This window comes from Marmota flaviventris, chromosome 15 (assembly GCF_047511675.1).
Source record: "Marmota flaviventris isolate mMarFla1 chromosome 15, mMarFla1.hap1, whole genome shotgun sequence".
Taxonomy (NCBI): Eukaryota; Metazoa; Chordata; class Mammalia; order Rodentia; family Sciuridae; genus Marmota; species Marmota flaviventris.
Genome location: NC_092512.1, coordinates 33,651,603 through 33,677,686, shown reverse-complemented (window position 1 = coordinate 33,677,686; position 26,084 = coordinate 33,651,603). Strand labels below are relative to the sequence as shown.

Below are 26,084 nucleotides of genomic sequence, written 5' to 3'. Positions count from 1 at the left end.
GGGAAGGCATTTTATGAACTCTAATATAAAGAGTGTATTGGTGATTTAATGCTATTATATGAATACAAAAGCAACAAAAGCAAAATGTCTTATTATTAAATTCATTTTCTTATTTTTTATTTAGTAGTGTGTTGTTCCCAAATGTAGCTATTAAGTTAGAATGGGAGCTTTTTGGGGCAAGATACTCTTCAGTCTTTCTTTTATTCACTGCTGCATCCTTAAGTGGCTAGAAATGTGTTTGATATAGTAAATGATTAAAAAATATTTATGGGTGGACAATTTCACCTTGTAATTAGAGCATGCATTATGCTCCAAAATAAACAATATCCACAGCCATTTTCATGCTTTTCCCTGTCCTGCCTAAAAATATTGTATGAACAAGGAAGATATACAATTGAAGAAAATGACAAAATATAAACTCAAATTCTACTAAAAAACAGGAACATTAATTTTAGGTATTGTAACTGGATCTTTTACTTTCCTTAATATCTCCACATTCTTTCTCCTAAAAAGGGCCCAGTATTTTTTGTATACCATTTTATTTATTTTTGTGTGTATGTGTATGCATTGTTCATTGCTTAGAAATCAGAAAATAGAAGTATAAACATGGAAACCATCCAAAGACTAGTGTTGCTCAAGTCCTAGGCCAGTGGGTCCTGACTTTGAAAAGTCCCAACTGTGAACCACTGGCCTCACTAGTCAAGCAGAAAAAGTAATAGTGAAGTAGGAAAGGAATTTTATTCAGTGTAGCCATGCTGGGAAAATAAAGGGAACCAAGAATCCTCAGCTCTGTCTTGGAAAATACTGACATTTACTTCACATTTAAATAGGGAAGAATTGGAGCAGGGAGCAGGAGGTATGCCTTGCTAAACAGTCTTGGTTAAACTATGGTCCTCTTGATCATTATCTCAGGTCTGGCTTTATGAGTTTCTAAAAAGTCATTATCCTTTGAGAGGCAGTTCAGTTCCCATTATAGAATGATTACTCCTGCTTAGGGGTTCAGGCTCAGTTCCCATCCTGGGTTGATTGCTGTCACTTAGTCGGGGAAGTACTATCATAGTGATCTGCCTGCAAGGCTTGCTGTTCCTGGAATCTTAAAAAAAAAACTTAGTTATTCTTATTTTGGCATCTTAACTTGAATGGGGATAAGAGAGATTAGGTAAATTTAGGGCTAATCAACTTTGAATTGATAGTTTTTAGACAGACACGCTTTAAATGATTAATATGTTTACGTGCAGAGTTGAGCAGGAATCCAACCCAAAGTTTAAGGAAGAAAGGAGACAGAAAATGAAGGCAGAGGTATCAACCTTCCTTCTATAGACCTAAATGAATAGTCAGTGCTTTTAACAAAAGCAGCAAGTCCCTGTTAAAATTGTGCCAACCTTACAGAGTTAATAGGATTAAATGAGTTAATATTTGTAAATTACTTAGAACAGTTCCTGGTATGTAGTAAATCCCTTGTGTAAATGTTCAAATACAAAAATAGAATAAAATTCCACAAGTGAATGACATCTATTATTAATATTACACACATATACATATGTACCAGAGGTTAAATTATTACTTCAAAAATTCTCACAGTGACAATAAAGAAATTCTGAAAATGAACTCTGTGAGTGCGTGTGTGTGTGTGTGTCTGTGTGTGTGTGTGTGTGTGCATGTGTGTGTGTGTAGAGATTTATTATGAGGAATTGGCTCATGTGATTATAGAAGTTTGAGGATTCCCATAATCTGTCATCTGCAAACTACAGATGTAGGAAAACCAGTGGTGTGATTCAGTAGGAGTCTGCATGCCTGAGAATCAGGGGAGCCAGAAGTGTAAATCCAAGTCTGAGGGTCTGAGAAGAAAGATATATTTTAGCTTAAACAGACAGGCAGTAATCAAAAAGAGTAATTGCCTCCTTCCTCTGCTTTTTTTCCCCCCCTTTGGTGGTAGTAGGGATTGAACCCACTACTCTACTGGTGAATTATATCCCCAGCCCTTTTTATTTTATTTATAGACAGGGTCTTGTTATGTTGTGCAGGCTTGCTTTGAAATTGCCATCCTTCTGTCCCCAGCTTCCTGATTCTCTAGGATTACAGGTGTGTGCTACCGAGCCTAGCTGTGTCTTTTGTTTTATTTAGGCTGCCAACACATTGGATAATACCTATGTACGTTGAGTAGGGTAATTTACTTTACAGGGCCCACCCCTTAAAATGCTAATCTCATCCAGAACCACCCCCCGGAGACATACCCAGAAATATGTTTAATCTAGGCATCTAGTGGCCTGTAAAGTGGATACATAAAATTAACCCATCATAGTGAGTTTTGTGTGTTTATCACTATGACTTTGAAGGTTTTAGTCATTTAAATCAGTGTGTTAGTTAGCTTTTGCTGTGACAGTGACCTGAGAAAAATAACTCAGAGGAGCAAAGATTTATTTTGGCTCATGATTTCACAGGTTTCAGTCCATGGTCAGTTTGCTCCATTGCTTTGAGCTTGACCTGAGGCAGAGCATCATGACAGAAGGATGTAGAAAAGTTGCAACTCATGGCAGCCAGGAAGGAGAGAGAGAGAGAGAGAGAGAGAGGCCAGTGACAAGATGTAATCCATGTGTCCAAGACAGAGACATGTGCCCAGTGACCTGATTCTTCTAACTACAGCTCCCAACTGCCTACAATTTTTGTCATCTACCGGTAGTTCATATTAATGGATTAATCCACTGGTGAAGTTTGAACCTTCATGATCCACTACTTCCCAAAAGCCTCAACCTTTGAACATTGCTGTATTTGGGACCCAGCTTCCAGTACATGAGTCTTTCATACCAAAGCAAAACAATTGGAAAAGTTATTAAAAATGAGTTCCCTTTCATAATTAGCATCAAATTAATCTATTCTTGTTTTAATTGATCATTATTTTCCCATTTATGACTGTTTTCTCTTAGGCAGTGAGAAAAAGACCTCTTATATCCTTGTGCTAAGGTCATCAAATGATGTTTATTTAATGTGATAAATTTGCCTAAAGGAAGAGGTCTAAATTGGATATTTGATGGTGACTTCTAATCTCTTTCTTCCTTTTTTTTAAAGCTAAAGAAACTAGTTAAATTCTCATCTGTGAAAAGAAGTGAACCAATAATTACTGAGAGCCGATTATATGCCACTCATACTACATGTTTTTATAGTTAGGAAATATTTTCTTTTAAATATAAAAGAAATAATAAAGCATGCAGTTATGCATTTTCATCCATTTTAAAACTTAATTCTAACTATAAATGTCATCAGTTTTAGTTACCATTTTTATAAATGGGTTATAAACTGGTTAAGTAACTTGTCTGGTAGTGAATGTTACAGCTAACATTCAAACCTGGATTTGCTTGCTTTAAAGTCTGTACTTTTCCATGTAATAATTGACAAGATTCAATTGGGGGATCGAGTTATTTCTTTATTAGCTTCTAATATGTCGCTGCCTCTGTTTTCTCACCCTTACTACCCTCATTTTCTTTGAGAATATATTATGGACAGAATATAAATACTTATTGTCTTTATTCCTTTCAAGTTATTTCAGAAAACCTTGTTATTTTAGTGCTCTCATATGTTGTGACAGCAGGCTTCTTTGTCAGCCATCCTGTTCAGCATAAATAACCTGTGCTATGTCAGCATGATTTATTGCTGCTACTTCCTTTCTTTATGTTTTGAGTAATTTTATCATAAGAGGATATAAAGTGTTTTAGACATGTGCAAATGCCTGAGTGACTAGAGTAGTTCCCATGGCTGTTTGGCCAACTGCCTGTGGATAGTCCTCCATTTGATTGCAGGAAAGAGAAGATAGGAAAACAAATTAGGTTTCTCAAACAAGATAGGTATTCTGAACTATGTTGCCCTTAATGAACAGGTGGTGCTAATTACAAATCCTTTTTTTTAAAGGACTTTCAAAATGGATTTACACCCAGATGTGTGATGTTGTTTAATATATTACATAAACTTGTCTATAAACAAATGATACACTGAATGGATTCTTTGTTTTTAAACCAGATGGCATCTTAAAAATATTATAATATATATTTAATTAGTAAGAGAATTTGGAAAATAGAGCCAGAAAAAATACAGTCACCCATAATCTTGATAACCTAACAGAAATATTACATTTTGATATAATTTGTCTTTTAAAAAATCTTATGCATTAAAAACCTTAAAGCTAATCATCCAGATAATATCATCGTAACATTTCTTGTGAACTCAAGGTTGCATGATTTATAATGATAATGCCAAAGAATTTTGAAGTGCATGTTTGTCCCATTGTGTGTATTCATTGATCAGATATAGATTTCCTCCTAACACTGACCAGTTTGTTGCTCTTTCACTCTGAATTATTATTTTTACTTTTTGTGATGCTGGAGATTTAAACCCAGGATCTCACCTATTTAGGCAAGCATTCTATCACTGAGTTACACCTGCAGTCCCACTCTGAGTTATTAGTTCTTATAATCTACTCTGGAAAAAGTAATTTTTCTTTCTTTTTAATGTACTTGTTTTTTACATGTAAAAAGTAATGACCCTATTCTTTATGAGCAATTTTTAGATTTTTGAGAAATATATTTTTCTTAACAATTCTGTAAAGTAAATGATAAGTTGGGTGTGGTGGTGCATGCCTGTAATCCCAGTGGCTTGGAAGGCTGAGGCAGGAGGATTGTGAGTTTAAAGCCAGCCTCAGCAAAAGTGAGGCACTAAGCAACTTAGTGAAACTCTTGGTCTCTAAATAAAACACAAAATGGGCTGGGGGTGGGGCTCAGTGGTTGAGTGCCCCTGGCTTCAATCCCGACACCCCAATAGAAAACAAACCAAAAAGATAATTTTAAAAATGCTTGATGCTGTGATAAATTACAATATTTTTTGGGTTGTTTCTATAGATACAAACATTAACCTTATTATTTTGAAACCAATGATTTGCAGTTGCCCTGATAGCACAGCTAATTATGTTGCTGTGCTTAAACTTATTATGTGTAGAAACTATAGAGAGCTATTTTCAGTCTCACTTAGGCTACCATGTAGATCAAACCAAAATGTACATAGATCATAACCATGTTATGACATCCATTTGTCCTTACTTTTACTATGTACCAAATATTATTCAAAATTCTTGTATTTCAGACATGAATAAGATAGAATCCTTTCTTTCAGGAGGTTCATTTGCAGAACATTATTAAGACATTATTAGTTCTCAGAGCATTAGTCTCCAGGATATACAAAGAACTTAAAAAACTTAACCCGTCCCCCCAAAAAATCCCCAACTAAACAAAGCAAGCAAGCAAACAAAAAAAATCCCCAAATAATTACTGAGTGGGCCTAAAAACTGAACAGACATTTCACAGAAGAAGAAATATGAATGATCAAAAAATCTATGAAAAAATGTTCAACATCTATAGCAATTAGAGAAATGCAAATCAAAACTACACTGAGATTCCATCTCATCCCAGTCAGAATGGCAAGAATACAAGTAACAATAAATGTTGGTGAAGATGTGGGGAAAAAGGTTCATTCATACATTGCTGGTGGGACTGCAAATTGGTGCAACTACTCTGGAAAGCAGTATGGAGATTCTTTAGAAAACTTGGACTGGAACCGCCATTTGTTCCAGTTATCCCACCCTGTGGTATATACCCAAAGGACTTAAAGTCAGAATACTACAGTGACACAGCCACTTCAATGTTTATAGCACCTCAGTTCACAATAGCCAAGCTATGGAACCAACCAAGGTGCCCTACAACAGATGAATGAATAAAGAAAATGTGGTATATATACACAATGGAATATTACTCAGCCATAAAGAAGAATAAAATTATGGCATTTGCTGGTAAATGGATGGAACTGAAGAATATCATGCTAAGTGAAATAAGCCATTTCCCCAAACCCAATGGAGAATGTCTCTCTGATTTGTGGATGCTAATCCATGACAAGGAAAGGGGGGAATATTTTCTTATATTCAATGTATGAGTTCATTGGACTAGACAAATGGGAAAGAAAGGAAGGGAGCTGGGATGGGAACAGAAAAGGTAGTAGAATGAATGGGACATATCTTTATATATCATTATATATGAATACATGACAATGTAACACCACATCATATACAACCACAATAATAGGATCCTAAAATTGGTACAAGTTGCAATTTATTCTATGTATGTATAATATGTCAAAATACACTGTACTGTCATATATATCTAGAAAGAATAAATAAAAAATAAAAAAGAACATTATTAAGATTGTGTCACATTTTTTTTCGTTCTTTTTTATTTTTTTAAAATTTTTATTGTTGGTTATTCAAAACATTACATAGTTCTTGATATATCATATTTCACACTTTGATTCAAGTGGGTTATGAACTCCCATTTTTACCCCGTATACAGATTGCAGAATCACATCGGTTACACAACCACTGATTTACATATTGCCATACTAGTGTCTGTTGTATTCTGCTGCCTTTCCTATCCTCTACTATCCCCCCTCCCCTCCCCTCCCCTCCCCTCTTCTCTCTCTACCCCATCTACTGTCATTCATTTCTCCCCCTTGTTTTTTTCCCCCTTTCCCCTCACTTCCTCTTGTATGTACTTTTGTATAACCCTGAGGGTCTCCTTCCATTTCCATGCAATTTCCCTTCTCTCTCCCTTTCCCTCCCACCTCTCATCCCTGTTTAATGTTAATCTTCTTCTCATGCTCTTCCTCCCTACTCTGTTCTTAGTTACTCTCCTTATATCAAAGAAGACATTTGGCATTTGTTTTTTAGGGATTGGCTAGCTTCACTTAGCATAATCTGCTCTAATGCCATCCATTTCCCTGCAAATTCTATGATTTTGTCATTTTTTAATGCAGAGTAATACTCCATTGTGTATAAATGCCACATTTTTTTTATCCATTCGTCTATTGAAGGGCATCTAGGTTGGTTCCACAGTCTTGCTATTGTGAATTGTGCTGCTATGAACATCGATGTAGCAGTGTCCCTCTAAGAATTTTTTAATTTCCTCCTTGATGTCTTCTATAACCCATTGATCATTCAGTAACCTATTGTTCATTCTCCAAGTGATGCATGATTTTTCCTTCCTTCTTTTATCGTTGATTTCCAGTTTCATTCCATTATGATCAGACAAGATGCATGGTATTATCTCTATTCCTTTATAATGTCTAAGAGTTGCCCTGTGGCATAATATATGATCTATTTTTGAGAAGGATCCATGTGCTGCTGAGAAAAAAGTGTAACTGCTTGATGTTGGGTGGTATATTCTATATATGTCAATTAAGTCTAGGTTATTAAATGTATTATTGAGTTCTATAGTTTCTTTATTCAACTTTTGTTTGGAAGATCTGTCCAGTGGCGAGAGAGGTGTGTTGAAGTCTCCCATAATTACTGTATGGCGGTCTATTAGACTCTTGAATTTGAGAAGAGTTTGTTTGATGAACATAGTTGCACCATTGTTTGGAGCATATATATTTATGATTGTTATGTCTTGTTGGTGTATGGTTCCCTTAAGCAGTATGTAGTGTCCCTCTTTATCCCTTTTGATTAACTTTGGCTTGAAATCTATTTTATTTGATATGAGTATGGACACTCCTGCTTGTTTCCAAAGTCCATATGAGTGATATGATTTTTCCCAACCTTTCACCTTCAGTCTATGTATGTCTTTTCCTATCAAATGCGTTTCCTGTAGGCAGCATATTGTTGGATCTTTTTTTTGGTGATCCATTCTACTACCCTGTGTCTCTTAATTGGTGAGTTTAAGCCATTAACATTTAGGGTTATTATTGAGATATGGATTGTTCCTCCAGCCATATTTGTTTATTTATGTTACTTAACATGGTTTGTTTTTCCTCTTTGATTATTTTTTCCCTTTACTGTCCTACCTCCCACTGTTGGTTTTCATTGTTATTTTCCATTTCCTCTTCCTGTAATGTTTTGCTGAGGATGTTTTGAAGAGATGGTTTTCTAGCTGCAAATTCTTTTAGCTTTTGCTTATCGTGGAAGGTTTTAATTTCATCTTCCATCCTGAAGCTTAATTTCGCTGGATACAAAATTCTTGGTTGGAACCCATTTTCTTTCAGCGTTTGAAATATGTTGTTCCAGGATCTTCTAGCTTTCAGAGTCTGTGTTGAAAGATCAGCTGTTATCCTGATTGGTTTACCCCTAAATGTAATCTGCTTCCTTTCTCTTGAAGCTTTTAAAATTCTCTCCTTATTCTGTATGTTGGGCATCTTCATTATAATGTGTCTAGGTGTGGATCTCTTATGATTTTGCACATTCGGCATCCTGTAGGCTTCTAGGATTTGGGATTCTGTCTCATTCTTCAAGTCTGGGATGTTTTCTCGTATTATTTCGTTGAACAGATTGTTCATTCCTTTGGTTTGGACCTCTATACCTTCCTGTATCCCAATGACTCTTATTAAGTTTGGTCTCTTTATGTTATCCCATATTTCTTGCATGTTCTGCTCATGGTGTCTTAAGAGTCTCGCTGAGCTGTCTATGTTCTTTTCAAGTTGAAATACTTTGTCTTCATTGTCTGATGTTCTATCTTCTAAGTGTTCTACTCTGCTGGTAGTATTCTTATTTGAGTTTTTAAGTTGGTTTATTGCTTCCTGCATTTCTAGGATTTCTGTTTGTTTGTTTTTTATAACCTCTATCTCCCTGTATAGATGATCTTTTGCTTCTTGGATTTGTTTATGTAATTCATTGTCGAAGTGATCTTTCATTGTCTGATTTTGCTGTCTAATGTCTCCCTTGAGACTCCACAGCATCTGAAGCATGTATATCCTGAATTCTTTATCTGACATTCCATCTGCTGCAGCTATTACCTCTTCTAAAGTTGTGTTGACCTTCATTGCTTGTGGTCCTTTCTTTCCTTGTCTTTTCATACTGCTCGTGTTTCTTTCCGCTTGGTGAAACTCTTGTGTTATTGAATTTTCTCCCTATATATTTATATTGCTCTTGTATAGTTGCAAAGTCTCCCTTGCAGGGGCAGGCGGCGGCTGTGCTCCTCCTCCAATTGGGGTGATCTGTCTATCACGCCGGTGGGCCACTGGGTCCCTTCTCCAGGTCGCGTGGTCTGCCTACCTTGCGGGCAACGGCTGGGCCCCTCCTCCAATAGGGGTGATTTGTCTACCACGCTGGCGGGCCGCTGGGCCTGTTCTCCAGGTTGCAGGTCTGCCTACCTTGCAGGCGTGGGCGGCGGCTGTGCCCCTCCTCCAATTGGGGTGATCTTTCAAATAGGCCGGCGGGCCGCTGGGCCCCTTCTCCAGGACGCGCGGTCTGCCTACCTTGCGGGCGGCAGCTGGGCCCTTCCTCCAATTGGGGTGATGTGTCTAGCACGCCGGCAGGCCGCTGTGCCTGTTCTCCCTGTTGGTCGCAGGTCTGCCTACCTTGCATGCGCGGGCGGCGGCTCTGCCCCTCCTCCAATTGGGGTGATGTGTCTACCGCGCCGGCGGGCCGCTGGGCCTGTGCTGCCAGTTGGTCGCAGGTCTGCCTACCTTGCAGGCGTGGGCAGCGGCTCTGCTCCATGTCACATTTTGTTTGATTACTATTTTTGGATTTATTTTATTATTTTTTTATCTAGATCTTATTCAGGTATTTTCATATACATAATGTATTCACAAAGTTCTGTAGTTACAAAAAGTATGCAGTGAAAATTTCTTTTCCATAGCTCTTTCCTCCTTTAATCTCCTTCCTCTGGAGAATATTTCAAAGGGATTAATAATTATTTTGAGTTTTGATATGAAAAGAAAGTCCAGATTTGGAAAAGGTGTTCTCATTTATTGTGTAACCACTGTGTGCCTCACACACAGATATGTGCACTTCCACATCTTATTTAAAATACTTGGTATCCTTTACTTGGTATTATCACAATTTTATTATTTACAAACAGAATGAAATAAAGGCAATTGCTGATGAGCACATAAATACCAAGTGACATAACTAAGAGTAGGATCTAGGTTTAAGTTAACCTGAGTCTGTTCTATTTTTGAGCTATTTTATACAAAATGAATGCTTTGGAATTCTAACAGCATTTATGTTAAAAAGTTTTTTTTTTCCCCTAAGAAAATGGTTAGGATACCCCACGCTGGAGCCAATTGGAGCCAGATGGCAAAGCAGAAATGTGGTCAGAGGGGCACTAGGTCAGAGAGGCAAATATGGAAGGGTAGGTTTGTAGCTGAGAAATAATTTAATAACTGAAACAAATTGTATGTTTCAAAATTCTGCTCACTTGGTACATATTTTCCAGTTTGTTTTTCTCCTTTTCAAGTTGTAGACCATCGTAGTCTTAGCGTAAAATAGTCCTTTCCCCTTTAATTGTCATGATTCACTAGTCTCTTTCAATTTGTGGTAGCCTTTTTCTCCTTTCTTGTTTTCATAATTTTGACATATTTTAAGAGTTCTGATCAGGTATTTTGTATAATATCCCTCAATTTAGGTGTACTTTGATGTTTTATCATGATTAGACTGGGGTTAGGGAATTTTAGGAATGTCATTAGTATTCTATCAGAAGGTTAACTTTGATCTTGTGGTTGGGTGCTCTATGTCAGGTTTCTTCGATATAATTTTGTAATTTTTCTCTTTCCATTCTCTGTTGGTTATAAGTGAGTAAGTAATTACAGTTCCCATTTAAAAGGAGAGGAATTATGCTCCACCATCTGGAGAGAGGATGTGAATGACACTGTGAACATATATGAAAACCAACAAGTAATTAATAAATATTTTTTGGGGAAGTGCTTGAGACTATTAATTTTGCCCATTAATGTTAGCATTCATCAGTGAATCTTAGCTGTAGTAACTATTATGATTTTATAATGGTGATTCCTGTTTTCCTCATAGCTTTTACATTTATTATCCAGAATTATTCTGTGAAGAAGATATGTCCTTTCTTTGTTTATTTATTTATAGGCATTCATGGGAATTTATTTTTAGGGGCGGTTATAATCAATACTGTTATTTATTTTGGTCTCAAATTATCCCAGTTTTGGCCATTAGGAGCTCTTTTAGGTTGATTTCTGTTCCTTTTTGACATGCTTTTTTTTTTTTTTTTTGTTGTTGTTGTTTTCCAAACACTTCCTTACCTTTTGACATTGCAAGATAATCTAGGTTCATCTTCATTTTTTTTTACCCAGCTGGAAAATCAGCTCTTTCTTCAAGTATTCTGGGTTCCTTTGATTGGAAAATGGTATTCAGAAACCAAGATCTCTGTGCTGGGTATATTTGTCACTAATGGGGTGTCAGATTCTAGGTTCTGTCAGTGGACAAAATAAGGAAATACATGTATGTATTCTAACACATATCTATATTTATTTTTGTATATCTATCTGTGTAAATACCTGTCATCTTCCTTTATATTATATAAATATACATGATTTCAGAGTGGTTTCTCTAACTTTAAACTAATGCTGCAGATAGAGTTCATTCTATCTGCCTTAGTTTATTTTTAACTTCTGTTTCTGACAGTGTTTTAGTCAGCTATTTTGCACTGACTGACCAGAACAACTGTAGAGGAGAAAAAGTTTATTTAAGGATTCATGGTTTCACAGGTCTCAATCCACAGCCAGCAGGCTCCATTCCTTGGGACTGGAGGTGAGCCTGAACATCATGGAAGAAGAGTGTGGCAGGGGGAAGTAGCTCATATTTTGATCAGAAAGCAGAGAGAGAGGTCTCCACTTGTCAGATACAAATATATACCCCAAAGCCATGCCCCAATTCCTACCTCCTGTAGCCACATCTTGCCACTTCAATTACCACTCAATAAATCCCAACCAGGGGATTAATTCTCTGAATAGGTTAAGACTCTTACAACCCAATCATTTCCTCCTCTGAACCTTCTTGCATTGACTCACATGTGAGCTTTTTGAGGGATTCCTCACATCCAAATCAAAACAGTGAGAATCCTGGCTTTCATTATTTATAATATATCTACTTATTGTTCAACCGCAGTATGTCTATAAACCAGTTTCAGAATTGGTAGCCTGTACAGTTTTAAAACAAACTTACCAGACTACAGTGTTTATTCATAGTTGTTTTTTTTTTTGTCTTTGGTGTGATTATCTAGTTGAAAATATTCTTTCTCAATGTTTTTAGGGCAGATTCTTTTCCCCCAATCCCTGTCAAGAAAGCTGTATTATATATTTTTTCATACAGTTAGATTAATTTGTCACATTCTGCATAGCATCTGAGGATTTCTCTGTTCCCCTATTTGATTTTTAAAAAATTTACATAAGATTTATTTTTTGTGATCCATAGTTTTGTGGGTTTTGAGAAATACATGATCAGGTATCCAGAAACACAAAATTAGAACTGTTCCAACATCCTAAAAATTCCCTTGTGTAACCTCTTTATAGTCAGTAAGTCTCTCTTCCATTGAATGCTGGTACCACAAATCTGTTTTCTGTCCCTGAGTTCTGCCTTTTACAGAATCTATATTTCAAATCTAATATTACATAATTTTTTGTTTCTTCACATTTTTCTCTTAGCAAAATGAATTTATGATTCAGCCATGTTGTCCACGAGTCAGTAGTTCATTCCTTTTTATTTCCCAGTGTATTCTAATATATGGCTTTATCATAGTGTATTCATTTACCTGTTGAACAGTATCTTGGTTGTTTCTAGTTTTTTGGGGTTATGAATAAAGCTGTTATGAATATTCACATACATATTTTTGTGTGAAAAAAGTTTGAGTTTAATTAAATACCTAGAAAATGAGATTTCTAGGTCTTTTGCCTTCTCCCCAAACTTTAAAATTGCTGTCAATATCCACCAAATAACTTGCAGAGAGTTTGGGATAGCCTTGACTCTCTAGATCAAATTGGTAAGAAATGACATCTTAAAAATATGTAGTTTCCTCATATAGATTTTGTGACTCTTTTTCTTGGTGCTAATGTAAATGGTGCTATCTTTTAAATTTCAAATTTCAATGTTCTTTGCTTGTATATAGGAAAGCAATTGGCTTTATTAACTTGCTAAAAGTACTTATTAATTCCAGAAGATTTTTGTTGATTATTGGGGATTTTTTCATATTGAAAATCATAGATGTTCATCAAAGACAGTTTTATTTCATCCTGTTATTCTGTGTTTCTTTAATTTCCTGGTTTTATCTTTACTGCATTAAGTAGGACTTCCAAGATGATGCTGAATCAGAGTAGAGAGATGGGACACCCTTGCATTGTTCCCTCATCTGTAGGGAAAAGCCTCTAGTTTCTCACCATTGAGTGTGATGTTAGTTGGAAGTTCTTTTTTTTTTTTTTAAATAAGATTGAGGACATTTGCCCTTTTTTTTTTTTTGTTGAGAGTCTTTTAAATTTTATTTTTATTGTGAATGGGTATTAAATTTTAAGAAATGCCTTTTTACACCTGATGTTTCTTCCTTAGACTATTGATGTGGTGGATTACTCTGATTTTCAGTTACAGAAACAGCACACTTGGGATAGATCCCACTTAGTCATGGTGTACAATTGATTTTATTCATTGTTGGAGTTTGTAGGAGATATTGGTCTGTAATTTTAATTTCTTTTAACACCTTTGGTTTTAGTATTTGAGTGGTGCTAATATAGAATGAGTTAGGGAGTATATTCTCACTTCCATTTCTGAAAGAGATTGTAGAGGATTATTAGAATTTCTTTTTAAATGTTTTGATATTTTGTTGAACTCAGCAGTGAAACCATCTGAGTCTAGTTATTTCTATTTTGCAAGTTATTAATTATTTACTCAATTTCTTTAAGAGATGTACACTTATTTGATTTATCTATTTCTCCTGTGTGAGCTTCAGTAGATTGTATCTTTCAAGGAAGTGGTCTATTTCATCAATATTATCAAATTTGTGGCATAGAATTTGTTCCTAATACTTTTATTATCTTTCTAATGAGATCAGTACTGATGAACTACTCTTTCATTTCTGATATTAGTAATTTGTGTTTTCTTTTTTATCCTAGCTAGGCGTTTGTTAATTTACTGGCCTTTTCAAAGAAGTGGATTTTGGTGTTACTTTGTCTGTTGAGTTCCTTTTTAAAGTTTCATCTGTCATTTTTATTATTTTTTTCTGTTTATTTTATATTGTACTTTTAATAGTTTACTGAGGAAGAAGCTTAATTTGTTGATTTTAGAGATGTTTTATAATATATACATTGAATTCTAGAAGTTTCTAAGCTCTGCTTTATCTATATTGCATAGTTTGATAGGTTGCATTTTCATTTAGTTCAAAATATTTCTAATGCATTTGAGACTTCTTCTTTGACACATGTATTAAATAGAAGTAAGTTGTTTAATATTAGATATTTTGGGATTTTATGCTGTAGTTTTGTTATAGATTTCTAGTTTAATTCCATTGTTAACACAGAGCATACTTTGTGTGATTTGTATTCTTTTAAATTCATTACAGTGTATTTTATGCCCCCTCCACAAGTGTTCTGTCTTGGTGATTGTTTCATGTTAACTTAAGAAGGATGTGTGTTTGCTATTATTGAAGCATTATAGGATGTTAATTAGATCCATTTTGTTGATAGTGCTGTTTAGTTCAACTGTATCTTCACTAATTTTCTGCCAGCTGGACATATCACTTAACTGATAAAGGTAGGAAGAGTTTAACTGTTATAGTGGATTCATCTTTTTCTTGTTGTGGGTATATCAAGTTTTGCCTACTATACTTTGAGTCTTTGCTGTTAGGTACATGTAAGTAAAGATTGCTATGTCTTCTAGGGGAATTCACCTCTTTATTATTATGAAATGCCCTTCATTTCCTTGATTATTTTCCTTGCTCTAAAGTTGTCTTTGTTTGAAATGAATGTAGATAATTTAATTTCTTCTTGTTACTGTTAGTATATACATCTTTCTCCATCCCTTTACTGTTAGTCTATTTTTAAAATATATATTTAAGTGGATTTTTCTATATATAACAATTGTTGTGTTTTCTCTCAAGTTTTTTCTAATTGCCTTTGTCTAGTTTTTTGCAGTTTGAATGGGATAAACTGAAGTGTAAATTCTTCAGCATTATATGATTTATTCCTTTTGAAAATTATATTGAAATCTGTTTTCCAGTTTAACAGTGTTTGGAGGTAGGACCTTACGAGGTTAATTAGGTGGTTAAGAGGGATTGATATAGTCCTCATGGAAATGAATTAGTTACGTGAGAGAGGGTCATTATAAATCAAGGCAACTCTTGTTGTTTTGTATCTTCCACATGCACCTCAGCATAATCCAGCAATTATAAGCAGAATTCAGCAATTATAGTTAAGTGTTTATACAGATAAACAGGTTTGTGCTACTGGGCCTCTGCTCATGGTAAGCTATGATGCTCTGTGTTTGCTTATCAGTCTGTCTGGTTTTATGGCAGCCATTTGGCCTGTGACTTTAACTCTTCAGTGGCTCCATGGAGAGTTGTTAATTTTCAGCCTTTTTTTTTTTTTAGTGTGAGAATGGGAATGACAATTTCCAAGCTGTTAACTGGTTGGACTGGAAACTAGAAGTTTCTCATAAACTTTTTGGAATGCAAGAACATAGGAATCATTGTCAATGTTAATGTTCTGTCAGAGAAATATGTGAAATAATTACCTTTTCATATTATCACTTCTTTTTAAAAAATTTATTTATTTTGCATTAAGATTCTTAATACACCATTATACAATGATTTATCATATCTCTTATTAATCAATTCTTAATTTATTGTTTCAACATGAATATTAATTATGTCCGCATACTTTCAGATTTGATTTTATCTAAATATTGGCAATAAGGATATGAATAATTTATATTCAATAATATTTAAAGATATATAAAGTATACTGCAGTATGTATAATACGTATTTTATTTGGGAAGATTATACAAATGTTTATATATTTAATATGTAGGTATTTTGTAAAGCCCAGAAATGATTTCTGGTTTAGTAATTAAATTGGAAACTAGATTAATATCAATGTGTTCAGGATAAAAACTTTTATCACTGATTAAGAGCAACATGATTTAAAAAAATCTTATATTTCCCTATTTTGCTCTAGCTTCTGCATATGAGAGAAAACATTTGATTTTTGAGTTTGGCTTTTTTCATTTAACATGATATTCTCCATTCATTTACCAGCAAATGCCATAATTTAATTCTTTTTTTTTTTTTTTTTTTTTTTGGTGGTGCTGGGGATTGAACCCAGGACCTTGTGCGTGGGAAGCAAGCACTCTGCCAACTGAGCTATATCCCTATCCCAATTTCATCCCTTTTTAATGGCTGATTAGAACTCCATTGTGTGTGTGTGTGTGTGTGTGTGTGTGTGTGTGTACCACAGTTTCTTAATCCTTTCATCTATTGTTGGGCATCTGGGTTGATTCCATAGTTTAGCTCTAGTGAATTGTGCTGCTATAAACATTGAGATGGATATATTGCTGTAGTATGCAGATTTAAAATCTTTGGAGGAAATACCAAGGCATGGGTCATATGGTGGAACATCCCTAGTCTTTTGAGGAATCTCCATACTGCTTTCCAGAGGGATTGTAGTAGTCTGCAGCCCCCCAAATAATGTACAAGTGTACATTTTCCCTACAACCTGCCAGCATTTATTTTGTTCATATTCTTGGTCATTGCCATTCTGATAAGAGTGAGATGAAATCTTAGTGTAGTTTTGGTTTGCATTTCTCTGATTGCTAGAGATGTTGAATATTTCTTCACATATTTAAGAGCAACATGAATTTTTGCATATTGTCACAAAGGACTTCTTCAGGAAATATCTTTGCATTTACATACTTATTCAATATTTGTTTTTAATATATTTTGATGAGCCAATATGGTAGTCTTTCTTTGCCTTATCTTTTTGTTTATTTATGAGTTGTTTTATTCTAAAGAGATTTTTGCCTTATTTTTGAAGAAATACAAAATCCTAGATGTCTTGGTTTTCTTGTGTTTGATTACTTCTATGCTATTTGGTGATAAATAAATCTTTTAAATATGAATTCATTATGTGACTATATTTAAATAATAAATTATGTGATTTTAGCTCTAGGATATAACTTTCACTCTGAAGTTTATGCAGAGAATACATGATATTCTTTTATGGTTGATGCAGAGATACATAGTTACCAATTATATTCATTCATCAGTACACAAAAATATATAATATAATGGTATGACTTTTTCATTTATTGCTTATATCATTAAAAAAATAAATACTGTAAAAGAAAAGAAATTTGATCTGAAGAGAAGATTTAATTTAACTTATTGCTATAACTTACTAATTAAAGAAAGTCCTAGTTAGTGACCAGATTTAGTTATCAATTCTTAGTCTTTAAGAAAGTAAAAGCTAATGAACAATTGTTGAGTCATAGATGTACTTCTCATGACCAGTTTTAGGCAAATTATTGGAATCCAGATTTCAGAAGTCTTCACTACCTTGTGCATAATGCTTCTTTACCTTTTAAATATCCAGTCATATTTTGTTTTGCTATCCAGTGTTCTATATTGGTCTAGTTTGCCCTCCATTTCCTGAATATTGTGAAAATAGTATATACACTAGTTGGTCTGAAGAAGGACTAATTTAACCTTAATAAAAGCATACAACAAGGAGTGAATAACACTAATGCCAAGATTGACTCATTTAAGGGTATCACATGAGGTGAGATTTTTTTTGTTTTGTTTTGTTTTTTAGTTGGGTATGTCTGTTCATGTCATATACATAATGATTTTAATGCCTACTTATGGACCAGTTTCTGTGATTTCATAGATTTGGCAATATAAAAATTAATTCTTATCTAAGAATTAGCAGGATTTCTTTCTGTATATGGTTTTAGATAAGACTGTTGAACCTTATAGGACTGAAAGCAAAGCACTTGATTTGATTATAGTTATTTATATAGTATTTATTTAAATTTATTTTTATTATGGTATTTGTGAATAATTTAACTTACAAATATTTTAAATTTAATATACTTTTAGGAGCTACTTTAATTAAAGAGACAGGATTCGTATTTCCCCAATTCTTTTATTTACTCGTTTAAGCATTAAAAAATCCATTTATAAGGCTTTTAAAAATTTATTCATAAAATTCTATTTTAATTAAAAGATTTATGTCTTTATTTAAACTTATATTAAAGAATAAATTTAGAAAGCAAAAAAGGAAGTCTATTTTCAGGTAACTTAATATACATTTGTTTAATATGTTGCCCCAAAAGAATCATTTTAAAAGCTTCAGTGGCAATAAAAATATGCAGAAAACTTTAGGACTAAATCATTCTTTTAAAATAGTATTAGAATTTTAATATAAGAATCAATGATTTAACTTCTCTTTTTTGTATAAAATTGATTGAAATGTGTAATTCCAATAGACAGTGAAACACTAAGTTTTTATATGTAACAACCCTAATTTTTTATGTCCATTATATATGACCACAAATCTGTAGAGAGAAATTTCTTCCTAGTACAGTGCACTCAGTTGTGCAAACTTATTTTTTTAGGGTCAAAGAAGAATACAAACCACAACCGACACAGTAAGTAAATGTATTAAGTGCAGTAGACTTGACTTCTGTAATTCTGCCACATTCTGCTTCCTGCACCTTTGATGGTATTAGCTTACACTAATACTGGATAGGCTGCAGCTAGTGTGTCTTCTGCTTTCTGACTCTCTGGCTTGTAAGAGAGCTGCCTGCAGCTTCTTACTTCATCCACATAGTGACTGGATGTAGTTTTTTGCTGCCTGCTTGTGGACTGGTTAAGTGTTCAAACTTGATTTCCCTATATTCTGACTGCCTGGATGATAATTGGAGCTCACATTTCCATTGGCTGTAGCTTTTGTGCCTGTGTATTTTTATTATTATGGATAAGAAAACATCTAATCTACATTGTTATTCATTTGGTTATTCAGTTACATTATTTGCTTATTTAAACAGGTGGTTTCCCTTTAGTGGGATCACTGAACTGGTAAATAACGTTCTTCAGCCCCAGCAAAAACAACAAAATGAAAAGGAACCCCAGACGTAAGTAAGCTGATCTATATAGACTAAATATTATCTCTGATAGTATAACATATTTATAAGTATTTATTAAAATACTGCCCTTGGAATAAGAATAGTGTGCCCATATATAGGAAGATTGTTAGGGTAGATTTTTGATGTTTCTTTTTAAATTATTCCTTGGAAAATACACACACACACACACACACATACATATATACATATATAAATGTATATGTATACACACACATATATAATATATATATATATCAAAGGAAGAGATTTTTTTCCCAATTTTAGTGTAAATAATGTAAAACCATATTTGTCCCGTAAAATATCTTTCTCCAGTAACGCAGTGTATTACAGAATGTGCTGTTTTCAACAGATGTTCTAAGAGGACATTAGAGAGGTACTAACTTCTAACTTCAATCTTTGGTCAAATAGTTTTGGAAAGGTTATTTTTAAGAAGTTAAGCAGGCTTATTTATTCTAATAATTCTGAAACCCTAAATATGCTTCAAGTATATTAAGACATATGCTATATAGTAAACTTTTTGACCACTGAATCTTGTTTCATTGAACAGTTTTGGGCTATAAAGTATAATTTGGGAAGCATAGTAATTTATTCTCACATTGACCGGAAACATTAAAAACATGTTAATTGTACTTCTTTTAAATTTAAAAAATACTTTAAAAAGTTGTTCACAATTCATACTTATTCCAAAATTGTGTAAGAGAAAAGTAACAGGTCATTTTTGCTTATACCCTATTGACCCAGACTTGTCATAATGCTCTTAACTAAGTGCAAGGAAGTCTAGAATGTCTTCCCATGTTCTCAGGAATACAGGCAACCTCTTATATAATGAGCAGTAGTAATATCCACTATAGTTAGCTTATATTTGATTCTCATTTATTTCCTTAGGTGAAAATTTCATAATGCCCAAAGTTGAGATTTGCCTGAGAAATACCTTTTGCAACAAGAATAACTCTAATATTAGTTCCCACTGTTGGCATTGTTGGTTCTACTAAAATGCTTTAATGAAATGCTTTAATGATTAGGATCAAAGCCTAATTTTTTAAGGATGAAAGGTTAGGGTTAATAACATGAAGATAATTCAAATATAGAAGTGTCCTTGGGAAAGAAATTTGCCATTTGCAGTGTTTCAAGGTATAGTTATTTTTATCAGTGAGATTACAGGTAGATTTTTGCCTTCTCTTTGGTGCCAAAGAAAAACTACAGAAGATTAAGAGCAATTATGGTGAAAATATATGAAAGCATACTAAGAAACTTTTGGTTTATCACTAGGGATGCTGTTATGGCTTAGGTCTGGAATGTTCCCCAAAGTCTCACATGTTGAAAGCTTTGTCCCCAATGCAACAGTTTTCAGAGGTGGGGCTTTTGGGAGGTGTTTGAATCTTGAGGGCTCTGACCTTATTAGTGAATTAATCCATTCATAGTTGAATGGACTACTAAGAGGTGGTGGATACTGTAGGCAGTGGGTTCTAGTTGGAATAAGTTAGTCACTGAGACCATGCCCTGCAAAGGTTTTTCTTGTCCCTGGTCTTTTCCTCCCTCTCTGCTTCCTGGTTGCCATGAGTTGATCAGCTTTCTTCCATTATATCCTTCTACTATGATGTTCTGCCTCACCTCAGGCCCAAAGCAATGGAACCAGCTAACTGTGGACTGAAACCTCTGAAATCGTGAGCCAAAAATCAATCTTTTCTCCTCTAAATAATTTTTCTCAGGTATTTGTCACACTGATGGAAAGATAAGTAATATGGAAAATTAGTATGAGAAGTGGGGTCATTGTTGTGACTATACCTGATCTGTGGTTCAGAAACCTTTGGAACTGGTTTGTGAGAGGAGTTTGGAAAAGTTTGGAAATGCAGGACAGAGAAAACTTAGAATATTGCAAGTAGAGCTTAATACATCATTCTGATGTGAGTTTAGAAGATCAGAATGCCAACAGGAATGTAGAGAGTAAAGACTGTTCGTATGAAATTTCAGATGGGAATGAGGATAATTGGGAATTGGACTAGAGGCTACACGTATTACATTCTGGCAAAGAACTGACCTACATTTTGTCCATGTCCTTTGTATGAGGCTAAATTTAAAGGTAATGGATTAGTTAATCTGTTGGAGGAAATTTCAAGACAGTACAACGTTAAAGCACTGGCCTTGGTATTGCTGGTGGCTTTTAGCCAAGTTTATGGCCATAATCAGCAGCAAAAAGCAGAGCAGAAAGATTGAAAAACCTTTCAGTTTGTCCAGAAAAAGGAGTATAAAATTGGGGCTAAGGAAGGTGTAGTTGCTGAAGAAGTTATGCCATTAAAAAGAAAGGAAGCTGGGCATTGTGGCACATGCCTGTAATTCTAGCAACTTGAGACAGAGGCAGGAATATTACAAGTTTGAGATCAGTTTGGGCAACTTGGTGAGACCCTGCCTCAAAAGAAAAAAAAAGAAAAGAAAAAGAAAAAGAAAAAAGGCAAGGCCGGTGGATTGGGGAGAGGGAGGGAAGGAGAAAGGAAGTGTTTTGTACCTAGATAATAGGAAAGATATCTTGAAGGCATCTCAGGAATCAGCAAGATATTATCCATCTCAGGCTAAAGGATATAAAATTGAAAACTCATTTGAAAGACTTTGCTTTGAGAAAAGTATGCTGGGGCACTCTGCTTAGATGTGACCACCTAGGCAGTTTTCTCTCCAGTATTTGTTTCACTGTGCTCACCTGTCCAGGCACTCAGAAGCCACTGCAGCAGTGGTACAAGTGGGCTGCATTACTGCTCTGCTGGCAGCAGACCTTGGTGTCATCCACATGGTGGTTTTGCAGGAGTTATAAGGTCATGGAGGTTTCCACCAGGATGTTAAAGAAAGGCCTGGCAGGCCAGGTAATTTGTGTCAGGGTCAGAATTCTTACAGGCAGCTCCTAAAAGGGCAATTCATTAAGCTGTGAGAGTGAAGCCAAAGTTGCAATGGAGACATCAAGAAATAAGAGATAGGAATGTGGAACATCTACTGAGGAAAGCTGAAGGTAGAGAGCAGAGCTAGCCAAGAGAGACGCCTCGTGGGCTGCAACTGGCTAGGCCGTTGGGCAGGTCCTGTACCAGTCCATTGGGGCCCACATCTTGCCACCATGTCCCCTGGATGCTGAATGTGGATTTAATGTTTGCCCTGCTGGGTTTTCATTTTGATTTGATCCTGTCCGTTCTTTGCATTCTCCTATTCCCCCTTTTTTTGGAATGTGCCATTTTATGTTGGAAATATGTAACTTGTTTTTTGATTTTTTTTTCCGTAGGGGCTCACAGCTAAGAGTTTGCCTTGAGTCTCTGGAGACTTTGGACTTGGACTTTTGAGCAATGCTGGAACCATTAAGACTATTGGGACTCTAGGTGATAGACTCAGTGCATTTTGCATTGTGAGATGGGCATGAGGCTTTGGGGTCCAGAAGTGCAATGTTATGGTTTGGATATGGAATGCTCCTCAAAGTCTTATGTGTTCGGGACTTGGTCCCAAATCCAACATATTCAGAGGTGAGGCTTTGAGAAGTGATTGGATTATGGAGGCACCAACCTTATCAGTGGATTAACCCATTGATACCTAAAGGACAACTGGGTGGTAGTGGAAACTAGGTGGTGGGGCATGGTTGGAGGAAGTATGTACTTGGGGCATTCCCTGGAAGGGTTTTTTGTCCTTGACACTTCTCTCTTTCTCCTTCTCTCTCTCTCCGTCTCTCTGTTTCCTGGCTGCCATGGTATGAACAGCCTTCTTCCACCACACCTTTTTGCTATGATGTTCTGCCTTACTCAGGTCCAAAGCAATGGAGCCAGCTGGCCATGGACTGAAACTATGAGCCAAACTAAGTCTTTCCTCCTATAAGTTGTTTTTCTCAGATATTTGTAACAGGGACAAAAAATCAACACAGATGCTGATGTACAATAGTAAAAAAAATTTACACTTAACCAAAGAATCTTAAAAAGGAGGAGCAGAGATTTCAAAAAAATCAATCCTCTTTTGTTCTTGGGTGGAGGCTTTTTCTAAGAGTCATTGGTTAGCTGTTTCTTCCAAAGATCATGTTCATGTTCTTTTGGAGGATTCTGAAAACTCCATTTTAGGGTTTCTAGATGGACTTATTTGCAACAGCCCAGAGAAAAGGTTTCATTTTAGTTGTGAAATGTGAATCTGAGAATCAACCTTTTGAAGCTTTTATTGAAGTGCTAATTGTTTACATGACTTATTGTAGTCTGACCTATCAAGAGTCCAGGGCAATTTTTCTTTCATATTTCTTCAGAAGAGTTTAGGTTATAGAGAGTTGCTTATAAGGATGTTTTTTAAAAAGACTGCTTGTATCTATTGATGATAAGACAATGAATCACAGTGATTTCCTTTGCTGTAATTACTTATATTAGTTTGCAATAGACCAGAGTCTAGAGTCAGTGGTGAAAATTTGAAATACATGGGGAAACCTGTTATGAATTCATAAGATTGAGAGCAGATGAATCCCTAGAAGGGTTGATCTTATTGTTTTGAAAAATAACCACAATAGAAATTGAAGGGCTTTTGAGAATATTATCAATTTAATTTTAATTTTAGAATTCTACTTCTTATTTCTACCTTTTCTGAAGATTGAGGATAATATGCAAAAAAGGCTTTTCATGTAAGCTATGCACTTCTTATTGGTGCTTGATTAGTCAAAGAAGCTGATATGGAGTCACGAAGTGGTGAAGGCAGTTCCTGCACATAGATGTTTCCAACTTCAATACTTCAATTTGAATAATCTAGAATTGACTGCATCTGTTACCTTAGAACCACCTTAAATTCCTAGTGGCTCAAGGCAACATAAAATAAATTAACAAATAATGACAGATTTCTTGTTCACAAATGCTTTTTAGAAAAAAATTTAAAAGAAGAAAAATGCTTCTTGCTAAGTATAGTTTTTATGAAAACATAATGTTTTTAATGAAAAGTACATAAACCAAAAGTTTGTAATTCATTGAATTGTTGTATAGTGAATATACCAGAAAATTAGCACCAAGATCAAGAATCCAAATGTTATTACTCCTCTAGGATGTCCTCATGCTTCTTTCCTAAGAGTACTACCTTCTTTTCCTAAGAGTAACTTACATTTTGACTTCTATCTAGCATGTTATTTTCTATGTAGAATAATTGTTTTGCCTGTTTTTATTTAGAATTTACACAAGTGGAATTATACAAAATGTAGTCTCTATAGCCCCAGTTTCTTAATTGATAATGCTATATGTATTATTTGTTGATCATGCCTTACCTTTTGATGTTTTGGTGCCTCTTTATCTGGCCTAGAAAAAGAGAAAAGGGATTTCAAACAGAACACCACAGAGAAGTGACATCTCTGTGTGTATCATGAGATAATTCAAGGTTTACAGCTAACCATTAACTGAGATGAAGTGTAATTAAGTTCACACAAATTATAAAACATGTAAACACTGTGATGCTTTCTCTCTCTCTCTGTATATGTGTGTGTGTATATATATTTATATATATATATACTCATACACATATATAATTTTTTTAAAGATTAAGAGTGCATGGTCTTTTATCTAGGCAGCAGTGTATAAAAGTGTTTTACTCCATAATGTCTTCTTCAAGGAAGTATTTTATTTTGATTAGGTAGAAAGCAGTTGAAAGTAGAATCATAAGAATGAACTCAAAATGAATTTTCTACTTATCATCACCTTTTAAAAAATTTAGAATTGAGTTTGTTAAATAATTTTCTTCAAGAAGCAAATTTCAGAGAAGTGATGATATACCATTTCCTCTTGGAGTCAGGAAGTGATATCTATATATTGAGGGTGAATCATTCTCTAATTCCAATAATATACTATAAGTGTATTTTTAGTTTTTAAAATCTCAACCTCTAACATCAGGGTTATTTCATATTGTGAATGGAATAATAATAATTTCTGTTCCAAAAATTAACTATCCAGTGATTGTCTATTTCTTTTAAGATGAAATTTACCTCAACTTCATTGCCTTTTGGATATTAATTATGATGACATAATAAAACAGGGAAGCAAAGCCATTTATTCAAAGATATGTATTAAAGAGAACTAATGACATTTATGTAACCTTTTAATGTGGTTATTTGTTTTGTACAATACTACAAAAATGTTTTTTGAGTTGTATTGTTGCTCTAAAAGCAATGAAACTTCTGATTTATTTGGGATAGTTTTGTAATATTTCTCAGTGATACATTACTAATTTCTCTAACTTATAATGTAAAAAAAACTAAGTCAGGTATCAGATAATACGAGAAATAATCTTTGGCATGGAATTTCTTCCCCAAGCTGCCTTTCTACCTTCTTATATTGTATTTTCCTTTTTCCCTTATGCATATCTTATTCTAAATGAGAATATGTTCAGCTTCCTGAATTTTTATCTGCATTTATGCTTGCATATGAAATACTTGAGGCTAAAATTTATTACTAATTTGATGCCTATCAAAATTTTGCCTATCCTTCAAGGACAAGATATGGAAAAACTAAAAATTGTCCCTCCCTTATTAAGTTATGCTGATGACATTCTCAATTAATGCCTCTTTTCTTTGTGCTCTAGTGCACTTTTTCTTATATATTTATTCACTGTATGTTTCAATTGACTTGTGTTATAATTGTCTAATATTTATACATGTCCATATCTATCTTATTTTACTGATGACAGGAACTGAATAATATTCAATTTTATAGTTTTGTTCCATTACCTATTAAATAGTACACACAATACATTATTCATCATTAATTCCAACACTTAGTAAATATTTATTGAGACTTTGGCTATGGGCCCTGTATTAAACTAGTCACTAGGATAAAATTGGGAGAAGAAACACACAGTAATCTTAATGAATTATATTTTCTAATTACAGAGTTAGACATAATTGGGTAGTCACATACATGAAAAAGTTTAGCTCTGATGAATGCAGTATACAATGATGCTTTGAAAATATTTAATGGAGGGATTTGACCTAATCAGAGATGGTAAGGAGTATCTTCCCAAGGAGGTGATACTGAAGTACAATGAGAATAATGAAGAGTATGGGAGTGAAAAGTAGAAAGTGTTGTAGTTATGCAGTTTTATGAAATTGTTGGGAAACCAGCTTTTTCTTTTTTTCTGAAACTATATATAGAATATGGA

At 34.4% G+C, this 26,084-nt stretch overlaps 1 protein-coding gene across 22 annotated transcripts in view; it reads left to right on the top strand.

Moving 5' to 3' along the window:
* Positions 1 to 26,084, top strand: part of Rims2 (regulating synaptic membrane exocytosis 2) — a 575,440-nt gene that overhangs the window by 78,348 nt on the left and 471,008 nt on the right. For 6 of the 22 annotated variants that reach the window (XM_027948954.2, XM_027948973.3, XM_027948921.3 and 3 more), the window contains exons 2-3: positions 18,426 to 18,458; positions 18,858 to 18,944. The exons of the other annotated variants lie outside the window; for them this stretch is intronic. In XM_027948954.2, coding sequence (XP_027804755.2) covers positions 18,426 to 18,458; positions 18,858 to 18,944 — 120 coding nt within the window. The remainder of the gene's footprint in view (positions 1 to 18,425; positions 18,459 to 18,857; positions 18,945 to 26,084) is intronic. 22 annotated transcript variants of the gene reach the window in all.